Raw genomic sequence first — 19,751 nt, forward strand, 5'->3', positions numbered from 1 at the left:
ATATCAGAAATTATAATAGTGCTGTTGCTTTTGCCTCTTTCTCTGCAAATCGAATTGATATTCCGGGTGATGGACCTTATTGCTTTAAAGTTCAAGGATCCATATATAGGTAAGTTTATTTAATATTTACCGTTACGTAACGTACTTTTTTCAGTTTCTCAGTCCGTCCCTCCCTCCTTCCCACCCCTTAACGCATCCGGAATGCAGCTGCATTCCGGATACTGCATTTAAATCTTTCCTCCTCTGTTAGTTACTATTTGGACTTTGTCTATTCCGTTTTGTTTTTAAACATTTTAAAAATAAACAGTTCAGAGAAAATAATAAGACTTAAAATTCTGTTTAATAGTGTTGTTATTATTTTATTACTCATCTCTAAATTTTATTTTTTAATTTTAGATACATTTCTGACCTTTTGCCCCCCAATGAAGAATCTCCAGTTTACGGACAGCTGTATATAGTTGACACGTCTACATCTTTGAATGTTCGTACTGCACGCGACGAAAATAATGAATTAAAAGAAGAAATTCTTCTTTCGTTGGGTAATATTCTGTCTCATAATCCTTATTCAAACGTTTACAAAAAAGCATCGACAATGATCGACAATACTCAAAGTTGTCAAGATTTTAGCATACGATTCATTGATAACATTGCCATGGATAAAAGAACATCAAGTACTCCTTCTGCGGACGAAATTGCCGGTATTTTTGATTCATCCGAAGGAGAGCCTCCAGGGTACCGTCACGTAGTGGTCAACTTCAAGCACGGTGGTCCTAAACTTTTATCAGTCCTCAATCCACACTGTGATCCGATGATATATCCCCTTCTATTTCCGTATGGAGAATCGGATGGGATCCATCTTTGATTCATAATGGTCATAATGGAAGATTAAAACAAAATTTTAGTTTAAAGTTTACTAAATAAAATTACAATTTTTGAAAACATTTGTTATATTTATTCTCTCAAAGAAATAATTAGACCCGATTCAAAGACAAAACAGAAAATTAAATGAAAATAAATAAAAAAAAAAAAAAAAAAAAAAACATGTGAAAGTGAAAAGTGTACAGGAAAAAAAAGGGGCTGCGATGCAGCCCCATAAGCCCCTAGTTTTGTTGAAACTTGTATTTTTCAAAGTCGGTCTCAGGCGCTGATCCATGCTTGGATCCCATTCCCTATTAATCTCCTTAGCTTATTCAAAAATTCTTATGAAACCAATGAAAAATCATTGAGCGCTCAATAACATAGTGATGAATTCACCATCAGTGAGGTAGAAACCCAGCACCTATCGACAACTTTTTTACGTTGTAGAATCACATCACCCCTCTTAAGAATTAGAGCTGAGTCCGAACTATGTCCCTCGGTGTACTTTCCTCTTGCGGTTAAAATTAGTATGATTGAGTACATAACAAGACAAGTTGTCTTCAAGTAACACATATATTCAAATCTACGACAATTCAATGTTATCCTTTCTGAGAAGGACATCTTAATCGTTTTAAAAGTATACCCTTATATCCTCACATCCCGGCAATGTTTCGACAAATGAATTTCGCACAGATGAAAATTATATAATAAGGTTCTGTGGCATGTCAACATACAATTGGTACTGTTGATTATATAAATTAAATAAGTTAGTCGGCACAATTTTTATGAGGATAACGGGCAAATTATTATTTCAATATATTTTTTAATTATAACATTGACGTATGAGTAAGAACAAAACTCAGATTAAAAATATAAAATTAACATGCAAATAAGAAATCCGAATGACATAAAAAAAAAACAATTGATTTTACTTTATACTACGTATTAAATCAGAACGTTTGTCATTCAAGCTCATTAGTAGCATGAATATACAATGTAGGTATATAGTGTGAAAGAAAAAGGACGTATCCTTCTTGAGTACGTACGGTACGCCTTGTTATAGATAAGCTTAACTTCATATGAGACGATTTCTTAATGTTTCGTTTAACATAAAATACAGTATAGTAATATTTATGACTAGTGATATTTAATTTGTCTGTGACATCTCTACTTCTAAGATGCTTCTCTTTGGTAAATTTCAAAAATCCATTAAGAAAAAAGTATCAATTGTTGTAGTATACGTATAAGGGAATTTTGACCGTAGGATTTGGAACATAAATCAGAACTGCATGTTTTACAAATCTCACAGGATATCTACATATGTATGTATAGTAAGTGCAGAGCTGTTTGTAGCGATGTTTATTAGGTACTTATATAAGCATCTTAAGAGCTTTACGTAGAACTAATATGGAGAGTGAGACTATACTATAACCTAGATATCTTATTGCTCCTTTTTTCTTTCGTACAGTTTTCTTCTGAATCATTTTTGCACGTACCCCTTCCCTGGCTTCACCTTGTGTGGAAGTAAGTTTAACCAATGGGCACAGCAGCAGCAGCCACAGAACTGCAGCATTGCCTTTTCGTCATCGAAAAGATATCCATCCGGAGCTCTTGTCACTTTCCGTTTCGGTGTTTTCCCTGATTTTTCATCATTCCCCTTGCTTTTTTTAGATCCAAAACACGACCGGCCTCTGGTCTCCAGTCTGTTGACCAAATTGGGGCTCTCGCGGTCAGCCGTGAGCTCCGTTGAGGTTCCATTCAGCAAGATGACCTCTGTCGGAGCGGCTTCTCTTGGCTGTACACAAAATCGAGGTAACAAAGGAAAATTAGAGGGAGAGTAGAATTGGGTTATATTTTGCGAGGAAGGACTGCGCTGAAAAAATGGTATGCTGTTTTAGCAACTAGGATGTCAAAAATGTCTCTGGTGATCCTAGAATGTTGCCTTGACTGTCCACGCAGTTGAGTTCGCATTCACAGGATGTAAAGTTAACTGCGGGGGCTGTAAAGGCAGCATCTCGGGATCACCAGACACATTTTTGACATCCTTGGTGCTAATAAAATAACAACTTAATTTTAGGAAAACTCTGCAAAAAACAACAACAAAGGATAAACAAAATCCGCGGAACGTTTCAAAATATTAACAAAAATTGTAACAGCTTAAATTTTTAACCGGAAAAAAATAGAAATGAGCCGTCGATTCGCTGTTATTGCGAGACCGAGACTGATTACAAAGTAAACAGACTCGACAAAGTGCACCAAAATCAAAGCACGCGAGACAAAGATTACGAAGGATGGAAATTTAATCACCAGCTCCCTCTGGGAGGAAACACAGGTGATAAGAAGCACAGAGACCATCAACATCAGCGGGGTAATTTCAAAGTTTGTTCCTGCGCTTCAAGATGTTCATCATTTCGAGGAGAAGACGAAGAAAATAACCCTTTTCGGAGGCTAAAATTTAAGCGCTCCCCCCCCCTCCCCGAAGTCAAAACGATGCTTCTGTACATCCTGGTGGTGCTGTATGGCAGTCTTCCTCCCCCTCCTCCCCAGGTGCTAAAACAGGGTATTTTTTTTCACTGTACTATTCGGAACGCATTAAGCAGAAAGGAACCAAGCAACATCAGTTATTGCCAAATTTAACTGGACAGTTTAATTTTTTACATGACAACATACGCACGGATTCCTTTGAAATGTACGAGGAATTTGCTTCGCACTATGAAGAAAATTCACTGAAACTAGCATAAAAATCCGCACAATCCTTTTCATATAAAAAGTTAAATTGCCCGATTAAATTTGGGAATAGCTGATGTGGCTGGGTTCCTCTCTGCTTAACGCGGTCGATGATGTGGCTATTTTTGCAAACAGCGCAAATGCCATTAGTTTCCCCATACAGTCATAGATAGCCTTAGTAGTACCTTATTGCGAAATATAGTCCGATTGGACCTTAAAATACGCCATGATTTGGATGGATATGACCAGAGTCAGCTGCAAAACTACATCAGACATTGCTTATTGGACGTATTTGTGCTAAAAGCAAAAGCTTTTTGCATAAAATTTTGCGTGCTGCAGAGTTCTTTTTAGCATAAATACGTCCAATTTCCTCTCTTTTTCAGTATTTTCATAACAGAAAGCTATGAGACATTATTGACCATGAAAATGCAAAAATACATATCTCGCCTGCGAAGTTTCAAAATCTGCGCTCTTTATTTATTTATTATTTTTTTTTTTTTAAAGTATAGACCAAAGCGACATCATTACTTGAAATTATCATTCTCATGATCCCAATTAAAACTTTCCTGGAGAGTTAATAATCTGAGTAATTACGCTTCTAAGAGAATATCCTCTCAAATGGGTGATTTCACGATAATAGGAATAGTCGTGTCGCCGTGGGTTATGAACGACATAGGGCAAAACGATTGAAAACCAAATTAATTAATCAATAGGAATGATGTCCCTGAACCTATCCATGCTAAAAAAATATGATGAATTATTATTATATTTAATAATATGAGACTTTAAAGGCCGAAAATGTCCGATCGGTTACGCGTCGCCAACCCCGATTTTGAAGCAAAAGAGCAATTTGCGGTAACAAATCAGTACTGATCATGAACTCTTTGGCAATATTTGCTGAAAAGAGACTCTAGTGTTCAAGAAAATTGCCAGTTTGAACTGAAATGTTTATTATTGAGCGAGAAAAGTCATAAGAAAGAGGTGTCGCCACATTTGGCAACAAATTTTTGCAGTTGTATTAAGTGCAGTGTTTATCTCGCCAGATGGAGTCAGGAGTTTCAAAACTGCCATCAAATTGTTCGCTGAAGTCTTCTTGACAAAACCATTACTGATAAGTCAGTTTTTTTTACAATGAAAACTTAAATTATTATGAAAACCAGTGATTTTTACGTGTGTAGCACTAATTCCTCACTACGCAAAAACCTCAATTAAATAGTATTAAACTAAAAGGAGGTCTCCAAAGTTTAGAAAACTTTTAAGGCAGCATTAATTCCACCTCCTAACTCAAGAATTGACAAGTTTCATCTTTTGTATCATCTTTAATCTCACATTTTAGAGTGTCGGTTACGCTGTGTCTGTTACGTAACCGACACATTTTGGCAGGGCCGCCATGTTTACGTGGACCTCCAGCAGTCCCGCGGGAAGCGCTGATAGGTACCTGATTCAATGGCTTGTTTATCAATCACTTTAACTTTGCACTGAATCAAAATAGAGCGTGCCAAAGCTGGAAAAAGGAAGTTTAATACCTTTAAAATGAGGTAATGAAATCCTGTTGAAATTGGTGCACTTTTATTTCTAAGGTATTTCACATTTTAACTATTCCTGTTATCGTGAAATCACCCAAATATTCCACACGGTTTCGTTTGTTGTATGGAAAATTATGTTTTCGAAAATTGTGCAGGGATCCCTTCATCCCATTTACTCCTTATTGAACAACCTCAAGCTCTGCATATGATTATAGGCTGCTGTCAAATCTGTTGCGTCAAACTTAGTAACTAACGTTATGATTATCAATGTGCGTGTAGAACACTTTAAAGTTCACCCTCTTTTTTTCAAGTGTTTAGCTGGAGTTCATCTTAAGACTTATTCGTTACAAGTCTCCCAACATACTTTGAAGGAAAAAACTATTGTTGCTGACTTAGCTAAGCTTGGCTGGAAATAGATATGCGTGCACATTGACAAAATTATTTTTTACACCGACTACCTCCCTACTCCTTATTACCTACTACAGTTAGAGTGAGACACAAATTTAGTTGTTGTACGGCACCAGTTTGGTTAGTGTGCAGCGTTAAGCAAGAATGAAACAAATGTGGTATCTAAAATTACCTGTGAGTCGAGTTCTCCATCCTGTGTTATTCCACTAGGAATCAATTTTGAAATGCCTTCATTGCACATGAACAGCAGCACCTGGAAGATTATTTTGTGATATTATTTATCCTTTCAGTTATTTTATTCGTGGCTCTAATATAATTAAAAACATCTTGCCATGTGCGATAATTTTGAAAATAATCCGGGTGTGAACTTAATTGAATAGTAAGAAAAGCTTAATATTCTTTTTATGACGCTGAGATTTTGCTCTATTTTTTTTATTAGAGTGGTAAAATTTAAATTTTTTTTTAAATTTACGAACATTTTAAAAAACTTTTAAAAACAAACTTAAAGACACTCACTTGCATAAAATTTAAATTTTGAAGTGGACTCGTTTCGGAGGTGTCCCAACCTCCGTCCTCAGCGCGACTCTGATTAGAGTGTCGATGGATCGTCACTCATTAACAGTGTTAACTTGTGATGGAACCAAGCAATAAGGCCACTCTAGAGAAAACTCAATTTTAATCGTGCAGAGAACGACTGTGCCTAACAATATCAATCATCAACAATCATTAATTCTAAACCCCCTTTAATAGTTTCAATAACTATTGGACAGAAGCCATTTTTGAATAATTAAAAATAAAGCAAGGCTTAGAATTGCATCGTTTCAGGCAAACTCAGTCTGTGTCTATCTAAACTCGCGATTTTACGTTTTCCAACTTGAAAAGGGTCAATTTTGGAATGTTTTGGTGAGTGTTGCAGAAGTGACCTCCAATCAATTGTATCATTTTCCCTCCACATTAAGAGCTCATTTGTCAGGCTCCATCTTTTTTTGATGCTTAAAAGTACACCGCCTATTCTACATGTGCATATTACATCCTCTAAAAGTATCCCTCTCGATGTCTTCATCGTGATTTTCTTTTGACAGTTTATGAAAAAATTATCACCTTAAATTGACTTTATTTATTCTAAGTTTTGAGAACATTATCTATACTTACCAAAATGATGTAACAAACTTGTCGAATTGACATTGCGATGCTTACACGCTTCACCGAAACCGAATACTTATGGACTAAAAGAGGGATTTATTCTATTTTTTCAAATGTTTGAGCGTTGGAGATCAATGGTTTAACTTTGAACTCTATGTGCCCATCTCCGCTGATCCTTTCAAACTGGCTAAGCGAATGGCATAGACGGGGTTTTGACACTGTCGGGTCGTGTTCAGGATTAAAAGTGTAAAAAAAGGAAATTTACAAAGAGGTCATGCAAACGACACAGTAAAAAATTACATTTATTTTTCATGCCCACTGAGGGGAAGCAAGCGTGAGCTCTTGCGCGGGCATCATGCTACCGTGTTAAGGAAGAACGCCGTATGAACATTCGAGAGTTGCCAAATTTCCCTCGATGAAACACGTATTTTTAACGCAATTCGAGAATATTTTCCCTCGATATTTTTCAGATATTTTAGATTAAATTGCGTACAAAATTGTCTGAAAAATTGGAAGAAAAATATTTACAAATTTTCCCAAAAATTCGTGATTTACCTGAGGAAATGTGGCAACGCCTGATGGCTCATACAGCTTTCTTCCTTGGCACGGCAGTGTACACCACCACCTATAAATAGACATTGCGCATCCACGGCCTAACACGCATTGAATGAATGCCGTGGCAGATGACGGATCATAGAAAAAAAAATCAATCACGCATTTGCAAAACTATCGTACGATAATTATTTTTCATTGAGGAGAAATGAGCATTTATGATTTGCTGAGTCAGCAACGAAGCCAAGATTTGCATTAAAAATTAGAGATATGCATAATATATGTCACGGATGTAATTATCAATGACGTATTTAAGGCAAAATAACCCCCCCCCCCCTTAACTTGCCTTTACCTTGCATTTACCTACTTGCCGCCCATGGGCCGCCTGTATTTTGCCGCCCCCTTCTCATTCGTTTTGAAATATCAATAAAAACCATCAAGTAAACGTACCAGCGGGAGAGGGGTGCATAAGACGCGTTTACTCGTGTTGGACACACTTTTTGCGAAAGCCCTGTTAACACTACTAGCAAAAGTTCACGGAACTTTGCGCGAAAGTTAAGTTCCGTAAACCTATCTCCGTCTGGACAAGGCCTTCCATTCATAAGAAATGAACGAACAAATTATGAAACAACAAACATAAATGTGATTTTGAGTTTGATAAAAGTTTAATGATTTTAACTTCCGCCGCCGCGCCGCGCAGACTGCAATGTGTTTGGCGCTATGCGTGAAGTATTCCGACAGTCTTGTAGGCGCTATGCGTTTCACTCCGACCGCTGCTGAACGCACTGTATTTGATGCAATGCGTGAAGTATTCGTGCAGTCTTGTAGGCGCTAATATGTATTACATGCCGACCGCCGCCGGGCTTCCGTTCTCGTCGTTTCTCTCTAAGTCGCGCCGTTCCAGGCCAAATCGCGTGTTTGGTTTCTCTCTTAACTCGACTAATTAAAGGTGCTGTCTCTTGTATCACTGAAAGACGACAAAATTAGAAATTACTATACTCTCAGGAAATAAGAGATTTCGTCGCCTTTTCTCGTTTGTAATTTTTTTCAAAATCCGATTTCTTTTTTTAAAAAAAAGTGCAAAATTTGCCGCCCCGGGCCGCGGCCCATGTGGCCACCCCCTTAATCCGGCCCTGTGGCCCGTGTCCCACGATCAAATGAACTCGTCAAATGCAAAATGGCGGAGATGCGTGCTGTTTGCGCGCAAGTCCGCCATCAAAAGTTGGCGGGCCGTCAAATGTTGATGAGGCCGCCATCTTGCATTTGATGAGTATTCGATGAGCTCATTTGATCGTGGGACACGGGCTTACAAGACAGTATCTCGCTGCATGAATATGCAATTTGAAAAACCACACATAATTATCCGATTTAACTTTCAGGAAAGTTCAAAAACCTGTATAAATATAAAACGTTGATGGGAGAAAACATTTTTCTTACGTTTTTGATTACATCGCCCATTAAGCCTTAAATGAAATTTGAAGACAGTAAATTTTTAGGCCTAGACAAATAAATTCGGAGGCGGACACATGTGGTTTTTTTTTCAATTTACGACTAGATTTTGAGATTTTGGTTATTTTAAGACGATTTGACCTGTCGTTTCTTGGCAACCCCTCTCATTGAGGCAATTTAAAGCGGAAATTATAAAATTTTCTTCAGATGGCCAATGTTCTTCAATGAGAATTCTCCTGAATGATCGCAGTGAGAAAAACGTTTAACCGAATTGAGATACCGATGGTTTTGAGGAGAAAAATGAATTATAACACATAGATTGTCAGTAGTTGTACAAATGTGTCAGAATTAATGCCCAAAAGCCTTAATAACATTCTGACGATTTTGATGCTGCCTTTGTTTCCCCATTAATTCTGTATCGATCTCTAGATACACAATTTTTACACAGCAGCCCGCGAGAACGGTAACATCAAAAAACAAGGGGGAAAACAGGAAACAAGGCTAAAAATACTTAAAAAACCGTACCGTTTCGGCTCAGACTGGAGCCATTTTCAGCCTTTCTTTTTTTTCTTTTTTTCTTTCTTTCCTTCTTCATTTTTTCCCTCCTCCTTTCTTTCTTCTGGCTCCCCTCGCCAAAAATCATTGAGAATCAATTTATTGATAAAAATGTTGATTTTCACGCCGACTAATAATACACTTCATAATACACTTATATATTTATTACTCAAATAAAAAAAACAAGTCAACACATGATTATTTTAAAGTCACAGTGGATTACACATACAATTAATGCTTAATTATCAATTAAACAACTTAAAGAACTTTCAGCTAATCCCATTAACTCATACGTCAAATTCAGTTTTTTATTAAATGAAATAAGAAGGATACTTATGAGGTATTTTACGATCGCTTAAGTAATGTACGAATACTCCTAAAATGTCGATCAGAGTTATTAATAGATTCACCGTTCTGAGACTAGGTACCAGGGCCAGATTTACATTTTCAGCGCCCCAGGCTAAACTTAGGGTGGCGCCCTTAAAAGTTGGCGCTCTCGTGAGGGGGGGGGGGGGTTCACCAGACGTCCCTCCCCTCCAGATCAGAAGGAGGATGTTAGGTGTCAGGAAAATGTTCAAATTCTCCCTAAAAAAACACGATTTTAAACAGTTTTGAGGTACGTTTACGTTTGCAAGTTGATTTTGGAAAATAAAAAGTAAGAAAAGACTTGTTAAATTACAAAAAAAAAAAAATTCTGAAAGATTTTGCGCCCTAGGCTATAGCCTATGTAGCCTATTGGTAAATCCGGCCCTGCTAGGTACGGGTGCTGGATCTCTCCAATTGTCCTTTATTCTTATTCCTCCTGCGGGAGGGTAATAAGTAATCCTTCCAGCTCGGGTAGGAGGGTAACTTGTTTAACCAATGAGCGCAACAGCAACAGCAGCACGCCTGCATCACTGCTTTTTCATCGTCGTGAAGAAAGCCACCCCTTCCCCTTGTTTCCTGAACACCCGCGCTTTCCGTTGCAGGTCGTGCCCACGGATTTGGTCCTCCGATTTCCTGTGGTGGCTGTATTTGCGACCGAGAGCTGTCACTATGAAGTCTAGTTTCCAACTTGCGATCCAGCTCGGTGTCATCGACATCAGCAGTGTTCTCCGTTGAAGACTCATCCACAATGAAGATTTCTCTGGTCCAAGAAGGCTGTAAGAAAAAAGTGTGTCAAGATAAGTGACAAAGGGTGCAGAGGAGGAAAAAGTGAGCTGACGTGTGACTTTGATAAAAATCAAGTTTTGCCCCTAACCCTCCCCCCCCCCCCCAAATTTTGGCGCACCCGAGAATCACTTGACGTGCATAAGGAGACCATAGATAAGGTCCTTCATGCAAATTTTGAATGAAACTGAACAAATAGATTTTAAGATTTTGAGCTAATATTCGTGTATCAAATGAAAGTTACTTATATGGATTGAAACGTCATTTTCAGGCAGGGCCGGATTTACTAACTTGCCGCCCAGGGGCCGCCTGCATTTTGTCGCCCCCTTATCATTCGTTTTGAAACATCAATAAAAACCATTAAGTGAACGTGCCAAAGGAAGAGGGGTACATTAGACGCGTTCATTCTTGTTGGACACATTATTTACGAAAACCCTGTCAACACTACTAGCAAAAGTTCACAAAACTTTGCGCACAAGTTAAGTTCCGTATACCTATCTCTGTGTGGACGAGGCCGTCCATTTGAAGAAATGAACGAAAAAATTATGAAAGAAAAAACATAAATGTGTTTCAATAATTTTAACTTCCACCGCTGCGCCGCGCTGACCGCAATGGGTTTGGCGCAATTCGTAAAGTATTCATACAGTCTTGTAGGCGCTTTGCGTTTCACACCGACCGCTGTTGATCGCACTGTGTTTGACGCAATGCGTGAAGTATTCATGCAGTCTTGTAGGCGCTGATATGTTTTACATGCCGACCGCCGCGCCGCGCCGAGGGTTTCTCCTGTTCATCTCAAGTTCTCGTCATCATTGCTCTCTGCACCACGCCGTTCCAGGCCAAATTGCGTGTTTAGTTTCTCTCTTGACTCGACTAATTAAAGGTGCTGTCTCTTGTATCACCGAGAGATGACAAAATTAGAAATTACTATACTCTCAGGAAATGAGAGATTTTGTCACCTTTTCTCGTTTGTAATTTTTTCTGAATCCGATTTTTTTAATACCTATATTTAACAAAATTGCAAAATTTGCCGCCATGGGCCGCGGCCCATGTGGCCATCCCCTAGATCCGGCCCTGTTTTCAGGTGTAATTTTTAATCGTTTAATATTTCACCTTGAATCGTTATTTTTTCTACTTCTTACTTCAAAAATTGTAAACGTTACAACTACAAATTAACAATTTTTTTGTACCTGTTTATTTACATATAATAAAATAGATACTTTTAGAAGGAAAAAGAAAATAACAACAGATACTCACACACGTAAATGGTTCCTATCTATACTATTATGGAATGTACCTACATATTTTAACATTTGAATATTTCAAGCATTTTAATATTCAATTTGCGTGGATTGTGAAACGGAAGTCCTCTTTTTCCGTATGGTTTTTCGCAAGAATTACCTGTTTTTTTGTTTGAGCATTTCGTTTCCGTTTCTGTTTTTGTTAAACTTTCAAACAGAGCAACCTAAATTTTTACTTGCAATTTTGACGAAATTATTACATATCCAAATCAAGCGTGTTTCAGCACAATTGAGAGACTGAGGTGATATGAACTAAAATGCAAAAAGATATATTACCTTTACTGAAATAGTATTTACGTTTGATCCTCCATTCTGTATTTTTTCGGCAAGAATCGTTCCCAGAATGACAGTTCTGCGTGTAAAGAGGAGCACCTGGAAAAAAAATCTGTATTATTCTCCGAAAATGTGTGTGTTTTTTTTTTTTTCAGAGAGTAAGAGAGTTGAAAAGTTTTCCATCATTTTTGACACTTTTGAATGTAAAGTACACTTTCAAAAGTACGCAAATTGTAAAAGGTATAAAAATGGTTGGAAAATCCGAACATTCTCATGAATAGACTTTTTTTTGACAAAAAATTCAATAGTTCCCAGAGGGGAAAGAATCATCGGTGATCAGTTTTCTCTCGTTTTCTGATGTTCGTTGCATACCGTATACCTTGTTTGTTGTTTATTCTGTTATCACTACAGTCTCATTTACCAATTTTACTATGTAACGCCGTTTGCTGGTTTTTATTTTACTTTCTATTTTATTTTTAACTCTTTTTTAGCAGTTGATAATGGTGCCGAGACGTCCTGCCTTTATATTTTGTATTTTAGCCTTGTTTCCGCTTTTTCCTGTGTTTTCGATTGTCGTTTCCGTTTCGGGCTGCTTTTACATTCTCTTTGTTTTCCACAGTTCCCAGAAGTATATATGCATTGTCATTTGTTCAAGCTGAATGAAATCACACTGCATGGATGACTGACATACATGCGTAGTAAAACGTGATCAATTAAATCGTGAGTTATAAAAGATATAAATAAGAATTCACATCATTAGGAGGAAAGTAATTGATGGGAAATCAAAAAAAAATGAAATGCACTTAGAGATAGGGTTCAACATAACAAATTACCATTCTGGCAAGATGAACAAACAATAAAAAATAATCTGAAATAAATTGTACGATTTTAAGACAAGCTCTTTACGCCAAGAAATCCTCATTCAAAATCTTTTCATAAAACGTTTAACCTAATAGTTGTTTAACATAGAAACAGAATTAGCTAATGCTCGAAGAAATATTGCTCTTTTTCAAGATTTCAGAGCATTATTGCTGTACGAAACGCGATTTTACACTTTGCAAGTAAACATCCATTTTGATGGAAGAAGTAATCGAAATGTACTAGAAATTTCAGGCAATATCGGCACGAATTCTTGTAGTTAAGTATCTTAGATTTGAAAAAAAAATAAAGAAAAATAATAAGTGCTCTTAATGACTATTAACTACGATATCAACATTAAGAATGAAGCAAATTTGTTCATTTAAAACATAACGCATTTTAGAGCTCATAGAATTCAAAACATAAATTATGCATAATCAAAGTATGTATTGCTAATTTACGAGCTTCTCTCGTAAATTGGAACGTAAATTAGAAAAGGAAATTCTCTCAGAACGATGTGCATTTCACATAATTATTGACACTACAGCTAATTGTTTTTTTTACTTTTTAAAATCAAAGAACTTCAACACCTCAACAATACACAAATAACCCCAGCATTTAGCTCGATGAAAGTTGAGTAAAATTTTCACTCACCAGAAAAAGGTAATAAATTAGTTGGAACATGATTGTAGGCCCTTAAAATTGCAACTGTGAAAATTGAAAATTTGAGAAACACCTTGAAAATTCTAAGGGCTACCTTTTAAAATCGGGCATCTCGCCGGACATGGCTTTGAATCCCCTGGAACTAACATTCTGAAGTATACGTATGAAACATGAGCTTGCCGTCCTAACTTTTTTCCGTTAGGAAGCAGGACAAACATTTTTGTGGTCGTCATCGACCTTTGAGTTTTTTTCACTACGACTCCGTCAAACCGTCATCAACCATTTCTGTCGAAACGAGAGCTCCATTAACACCACTTAACACGTATCGTGCGAGTACTCAGCCCGGTTAACAGGGATTTTGAGACATTTGCATTAACTATAAAAAAGGCCAGACAGCATTCACATTTTGGCAGAGACGAGATGTCAACCAGATGACTGTACCGTCGCACTAAGGAAAAACGCCGTATGAACATTCGGGAGTCGCCAAATCTCCTCCGATAAAATTTTGATTTTTGAGGAAAATTATCAATATTTTTCCTTGAATTTTTCAGACTTTTTGCATCAAATTACGAACAAAATTACCTGAGAAATTGGGAGAAAAATATTCACAAATTTTCTTGATGATTAGCGATTTGTCTAGGAAAATTTCGCAACGCCTGAAGGCTCATACGGTGTTTTTCCTTTGCACGGAAATATAGGAGTTGATCTCAGATTTTCTAAAAAAAATTAAGAAAAGAGTTCTTGCATGCCACAGCAATATGCGATTTAGGTACCTAGTACCTTTTTCAATGTACAATTTCACGAGAAACACGATGGTTACGGTTTTCTCTGGAACCAACTTCCGAGCTCGAAATAAGCTCTCAAAATTGGGGCCGTTATGCAGGTTTCGCCTACATTACGGAGCTAATCTATTTCTGTATTCGGTCAATACAACCGTCCTATTTCTTAGTGTGATGGGTACGTTTACAACTTAATCATCCATGGATCATTGCCACCTTTTAATATGAATCAAAAATTGCAATAGCTTTTTTTTTGAAAATGCAGACGATCACATACTCATAAATGAAATAATAAAGTAAGGGAGCGTCCTTATATTACTTGACGCGCTTTCCTGCACTTTTGACCCCCCCCCCCTCCTATCCCCTCCCTATCCTCTAAAACGTAAAAACAAAATGGCTCAAAGTGTTCCTCGATTCCTCACTTCTAAAACGATACGTAATTTATGAACGACCATCGGCAGATCCAGCGATTTGGCAACATTGAATTCCCTCCATTTAAACCTATGAAAATGTATCGAATCTTGGGGGGGGGGGGGTTAGGTGTTCCGACATGAATCGATTATTCAGCATAGGTTTAAATGGAGGAAATCCGGGGTTGCCAAATTTCTGGATCCGCGTCTGTGAACGACCCCTAAAATAGAATACAGATGCTTTTTGTAGGAAGTCTTTTGATAATCCAGCGGCATCCTTTAGCGGGAAATACTTGTGTTAGCGAGTTCTGCCTGTGCGTTTTGCGTAGAATTCGTTGAATTCCACAAGGTAAAAGAACTGGTGGCCGCTTCAACCGAATGGCGGCCATTAATATGGCAAAGCAAGGTATAGCCAATGAATTGACGCATTTACATTGATGAAACTGCGACAGCGTCATCTACGCAAGTCCTTAATACGTTGTCGAAGGCTAGGACCTCCCTCCTAGTCACGTGACGTGGGTTGTCCGGCCAATGACAGAACGCGAGAGATTCTCTCTGTAGAAGAAAAATAAACTATGTCTCCGTATAAAATTCAAATCTCCTGTATAAAAATTCCTCCCTCTGTTGGCTGATTATAATACAGCAAAAATAAAAACTCTGATCCGATTTTCAGGGTAAAAACACTATTCTGGCTCTCACGCAAAAAATAAGCAAAAAGTAAATATAAAGTGGCAATTTAACATCAATAAATCAAGGATCTGTTGTGAATAAGTAGCAACCCGGAGACTTGGGTGAAAAACTTGGTTTCGAACCTCGAAAATAAAGTTACTTTTTGGATCAGTACTTAAATAAACTCAGTGTCTTTCAAAAAAGGAGAACACAAAGAGAGGAAAAAAGGAATAACGAGAATAAAATAGAGAAAAAGATGAAAGCAAAAGAATAAATACAGATAAAATCAAAGAAGAAAGAAAATACATTATACATTTTTCTAACACTAGAAAAGACTACTTCTCAACTTCGGCTCTCTTTTTTCGTGTTTTATGCTAATGACAGTGAATTATGGTTGTATCATTTTCGAACTGAACTTTAATAACGGCAAACTCCTCACTTTATGCTCAATTTATACCCACTTACACCAATACAGAGGTTGTAGTCCCTTGGCACTAGGTCATCTCAACATGAGCAACATGAGCAGACACGTGACCAACTGTTAAAGGATTTATGGGGCGGATGAGGCGGGCCCTCCGCCACGCGTCGTCCTGTCAAAACACCACCTCGCGGACTGTGACAGTGCGAACAGCCACGCGCCTTCACTTACTCAAGTAGGCAACACACGTGGCCACACCAAATTCTCGCGTAATTGATACTTAACGCTCTTTTCAATGCGTTTTTTGGGACCGGTGTAGGGTGGCTTAAAAAATTGGGTCGTGCAGGGTGTGAAGTGCGTCCGAGTTGTCAATTTTACCTACAAAACAAGATTTTGAAACAAAGTCGTGCAAAATTCAAAAAAATCTTTCTTTAAAATTCACTAATTATCCTGGAGCCTCAACAAGAGGTGAGGAAACGTTTCATATGAATGGAGTCATTTGTTTTTTCCTGGCTAAATGAAGCCCGTTTGTTTCGGCTCATATTTCATGAGACATGGCAACGACGAACAAAAATAGAGGAGCTGGCGATTTAAAAAATAATAAGGAAGAGCTCAAGCGAGATCTGTAAGCCACTTGGTGCGCTTGAAGTGGAATGAGGCCACATTGATCAGTGCCATTTGGCCATTGATACAGCATTGTCTAAAATGTCCCTAAGTGAGGGCTTGTCGTTGGTTGGATCCTACTTAAAGACGAAGTGTCATGAGAACGTGCGCCTCTTTTTTTGTGGAACGTTCAAGATGAGCGATCGGTGTGAACTGCATGCAGGCTCTGCAAAACCAGATATTCTACAGATTGAATTGTTGGGGCGTTTTATACTACTAAACGGCAGGACAAATTAAAAATCGAATCGAGACCTTTTCACGCTAATTTGCCGTACAGAAAACTTACGTTATTAGAACTACAAGTCAGGATATCTGGTCTTCCAAGAAATCCTATTCAATTCACCTTTTATTTGTACGTTTTACACGTCACCCGCAAATATGTAGAGCAATTATTCAATACAACAACTGATAAGCGAGCATAGGTGCTTGTATTCAGAGAAGTGTAGGTAATTTCCAAAAAATATCGACCAAGTATCATAAATCCAAATAATTAGACAATGGCTATTTTTTGCGTGCGTAGCATATCAAATTTCCCCTTTAAGATCACGCTCTTGACATTGTCCCAATGTCGATTGTCTCCTCGCCTTTTTTACACTTATCAATGATGAATGTGCTTACCGCTTAAGTTCAAAAGAGAAGTTTTGTTTTCTTTTGGTTCAGTTGGAGAAGATCATACAGGGTGTCCCAAAAGTCCCTTCCACCCCCTTTAAAATTTTACCTAATCAATATTTTGAAACGAAACTTTGGGGATGTTCATCGATCAATGTTAGCTACTTCTGGAGCCCCCCAAAATTTTCGGGCCCCCCCGTGGGGAGGGGCTGCGGACCCCAACTTTTTTTTTCAAATAGCAACCCCTATCTTGTGATACTTCATTCGAAAGAGCATAAAAAACCAAGAATTTTGGCGCAAACCGCAAATCAATATCTTAATTTTTGACCGAGTTATGATAGGTCAAAGGTCAAATTTGACCTATTTTCAAAAAATCATAACTCCGGTTCAAATTATCGTATTGAAAAAAATAAAACGGGAAAATTTACCAAATTGTAAGCACTTTTAAGTAAAAATCACAGAAATTACTTCAAACTAATTTTAAGGGGGGTTTCGGACCCCCAAATACGTCAATTCAAAGGTCATTCAATTTTCCGGAAAAATAAGCCAATTTCCCCCGGATTTGCCTCCGTATTATCTTAGTTAGGTCAAAATCAGTTCAACATTACGTTGGCAAGTCCCCAAATTTCGGGAAAAGTTAAAAAAAAAAAAATTTAAACGGTCAAATTTGATCACCTTAAATTTTTTTTTTTTTAACTTTTCCCGAAATTTGGGGACTTGCCAACGTAATGTTGAACTGATTTTGACCTAACTAAGATAATACGGAGGCAAATCCGGGGGAAATTGGCTTATTTTTCCGGAAAATTGAATGACCTTTGAATTGACGTATTTGGGGGTCCGAAACCCCCCTTAAAATTAGTTTGAAGTAATTTCTGTGATTTTTACTTAAAAGTGCTTACAATTTGGTAAATTTTCCCGTTTTATTTTTTTCAATACGATAATTTGAACCGGAGTTATGATTTTTTGAAAATTGGTCAAATTTGACCTTTGACCTATCATAACTCGGTCAAAAATTAAGATATTGATTTGCGGTTTGCGCCAAAATTCTTGGTTTTTTATGCTCTTTCGAATGAGGTATCACAAGATAGGGGTTGCTATTTGAAAAAAAAAAGTTGGGGTCCGCAGCCCCTCCCCACGGGGGGGCCCGAAAATTTTGGGGGGCTCCAGAAGTAGCTAACATTGATCGATGAACATCCCCAAAGTTTCGTTTCAAAATATTGATTAGGTAAAATTTTAGAGGGGGTGGAAGGGACTTTTGGGACACCCTGTATGTACAGAGTTAGAACTTAAATTCAAAATTGATCAATTATGTTCCGTTTCGTCATTCCTTGTGCTTTGTTCCTGTCGAATAATTAAGTACTTGGAGTTTCATTATTTTTATCACACATAAATTGCTTGCCTTATTAATCGATATTTCATCCAATTTTTCTTCTTCTTCTTTTACTTCCTTCGTGAATTCTGAGCGTGATAGTAGGATCCTTTTTATTTCATAATGAATATTCATAACCTTACCGTTACTATCAACAATTATTATTGCAGCCAAGACGCACTTATCAATTTTCAGTCTCTCACGTATTACAAAAGTTATGTCTACTTTTTCATGAATTTCACCCTCCCCCCTCTTTACAAATCACGCCACAGTGACACGTCTATGTCGCGCTTGTTTTACCAATTTGTCTTCCCTTTTCGAATATCAACCCCCAGCAGATATGACACACGTTAAGTGCGCACGATCGAGGGCAGTATAAATCCCCTCCCCCCACCCGAGATTTCGGCCCGGTCACGTAAGCACCATTTCCAACCTAAACGCCTGAGGCTTTATTTAAAAGTGAAATTTTGTTTACAGGCTCTATCAGAGATGAAACAGTTCAGGCCAGTTTGTATCGAAACAGAGAAAAAAAGGAGGTGTTTGCATTTCGGGCATCTTGGAATTTTTTTGATGACGTATGTCGGTACGGCGACTTTTATCTTCGATCTTCTTAGAAATGGTGTAGTTTATGGGAAAAATGCATACCACATAAAGTATTTGAAATCAAATCATGAGTTGATTTAAGCAAAAAAAAATCGGACATTGTGATCCGTTTTTCATACTTCGAATTTCGGATTTCGTTGGCCAGGTTGTACCGACCTACGTCATAGGGTAAACAAACCTCAAGATGCAAACACCTCCTTTTTTTTTCTCTATGGTATCGAAAGGCTGAAATTGTCTAGGAGAGGTTGCCTCTAGACCTCCACGGCTGCGTGTCGACAGCACAATAATGTTGGTCCAGGCGCAGTCGCTTAGTCCCTGGCTGAGTCCCAGCGGCGTGGCTGAAATTGACCGGTAAAATTCGATTGCATCGGCTAGTATCATACTTTTTGCAGCTAAACTATCGATTTCCGATGTATCGATTGGTCTCGCACACGAGGCCCGGCGCCGGCGACAGTGTGGCGTTGCGCTGAGGCTGGCTAGGTCATTATAGAAGTGTGACCATATACGGCACTTGCCCCGTTAGTGTGCGCCGACTCTGGCGCAAAGCTGCCGAACTCCCTTTTTTTCACATCGACTTCAACGGAAAGGGTACGGCAATTTTTGCACTATCTCGTAATGTTGCTCTTCTGATCAAATCGCCACCCGCCAGCCGCTGCCAAGTCGGCACGGGAATAAAAATTAAACATTCATGAATTATCCTTCACTGAAAAAAATTTTTCTGCGTTTTTACCAAGGTCCGTTGGTACCTTTAACATCTCACTTTTTTTTTACC

The 19,751-nt window shown here is 37.9% G+C and overlaps 2 protein-coding genes across 3 annotated transcripts; both read right to left on the reverse strand.

Annotated features, from left to right (window-relative positions):
* Positions 1-333: 333 nt before the first annotated feature.
* Positions 334-7,463, reverse strand: LOC109032908 (uncharacterized). 2 transcript variants are annotated; one of them, XM_019045253.2, is made up of 3 exons: positions 6,672-7,463; positions 5,692-5,772; positions 334-2,653 (listed from the first exon to the last, which is right to left on the reverse strand). In XM_019045253.2, exons 1-3 carry the CDS (start codon positions 6,702-6,704, stop codon positions 2,339-2,341), a joined length of 429 nt encoding a protein of 142 aa, XP_018900798.2. In that variant the 5' UTR covers positions 6,705-7,463; the 3' UTR covers positions 334-2,338. The 2 variants fall into 2 exon arrangements, with proteins under 2 accessions (XP_018900798.2, XP_072154397.1); XM_072298296.1 differs by lacking the exon at positions 6,672-7,463 and adding an exon at positions 6,036-6,422.
* A 2,508-nt stretch (positions 7,464-9,971) lies between these two features.
* Positions 9,972-13,750, reverse strand: LOC109032909 (uncharacterized). Its single transcript, XM_019045254.2, has 3 exons — positions 13,451-13,750; positions 11,942-12,037; positions 9,972-10,358 (listed from the first exon to the last, which is right to left on the reverse strand). Exons 1-3 carry the CDS (start codon positions 13,478-13,480, stop codon positions 9,972-9,974), a joined length of 513 nt encoding a protein of 170 aa, XP_018900799.2. The 5' UTR covers positions 13,481-13,750.
* Positions 13,751-19,751: the final 6,001 nt, after the last annotated feature.

The sequence above is a fragment of the Bemisia tabaci genome, chromosome 3 (assembly GCF_918797505.1).
Source record: "Bemisia tabaci chromosome 3, PGI_BMITA_v3".
In the NCBI taxonomy this organism is placed as follows: Eukaryota; Metazoa; Arthropoda; class Insecta; order Hemiptera; family Aleyrodidae; genus Bemisia; species Bemisia tabaci.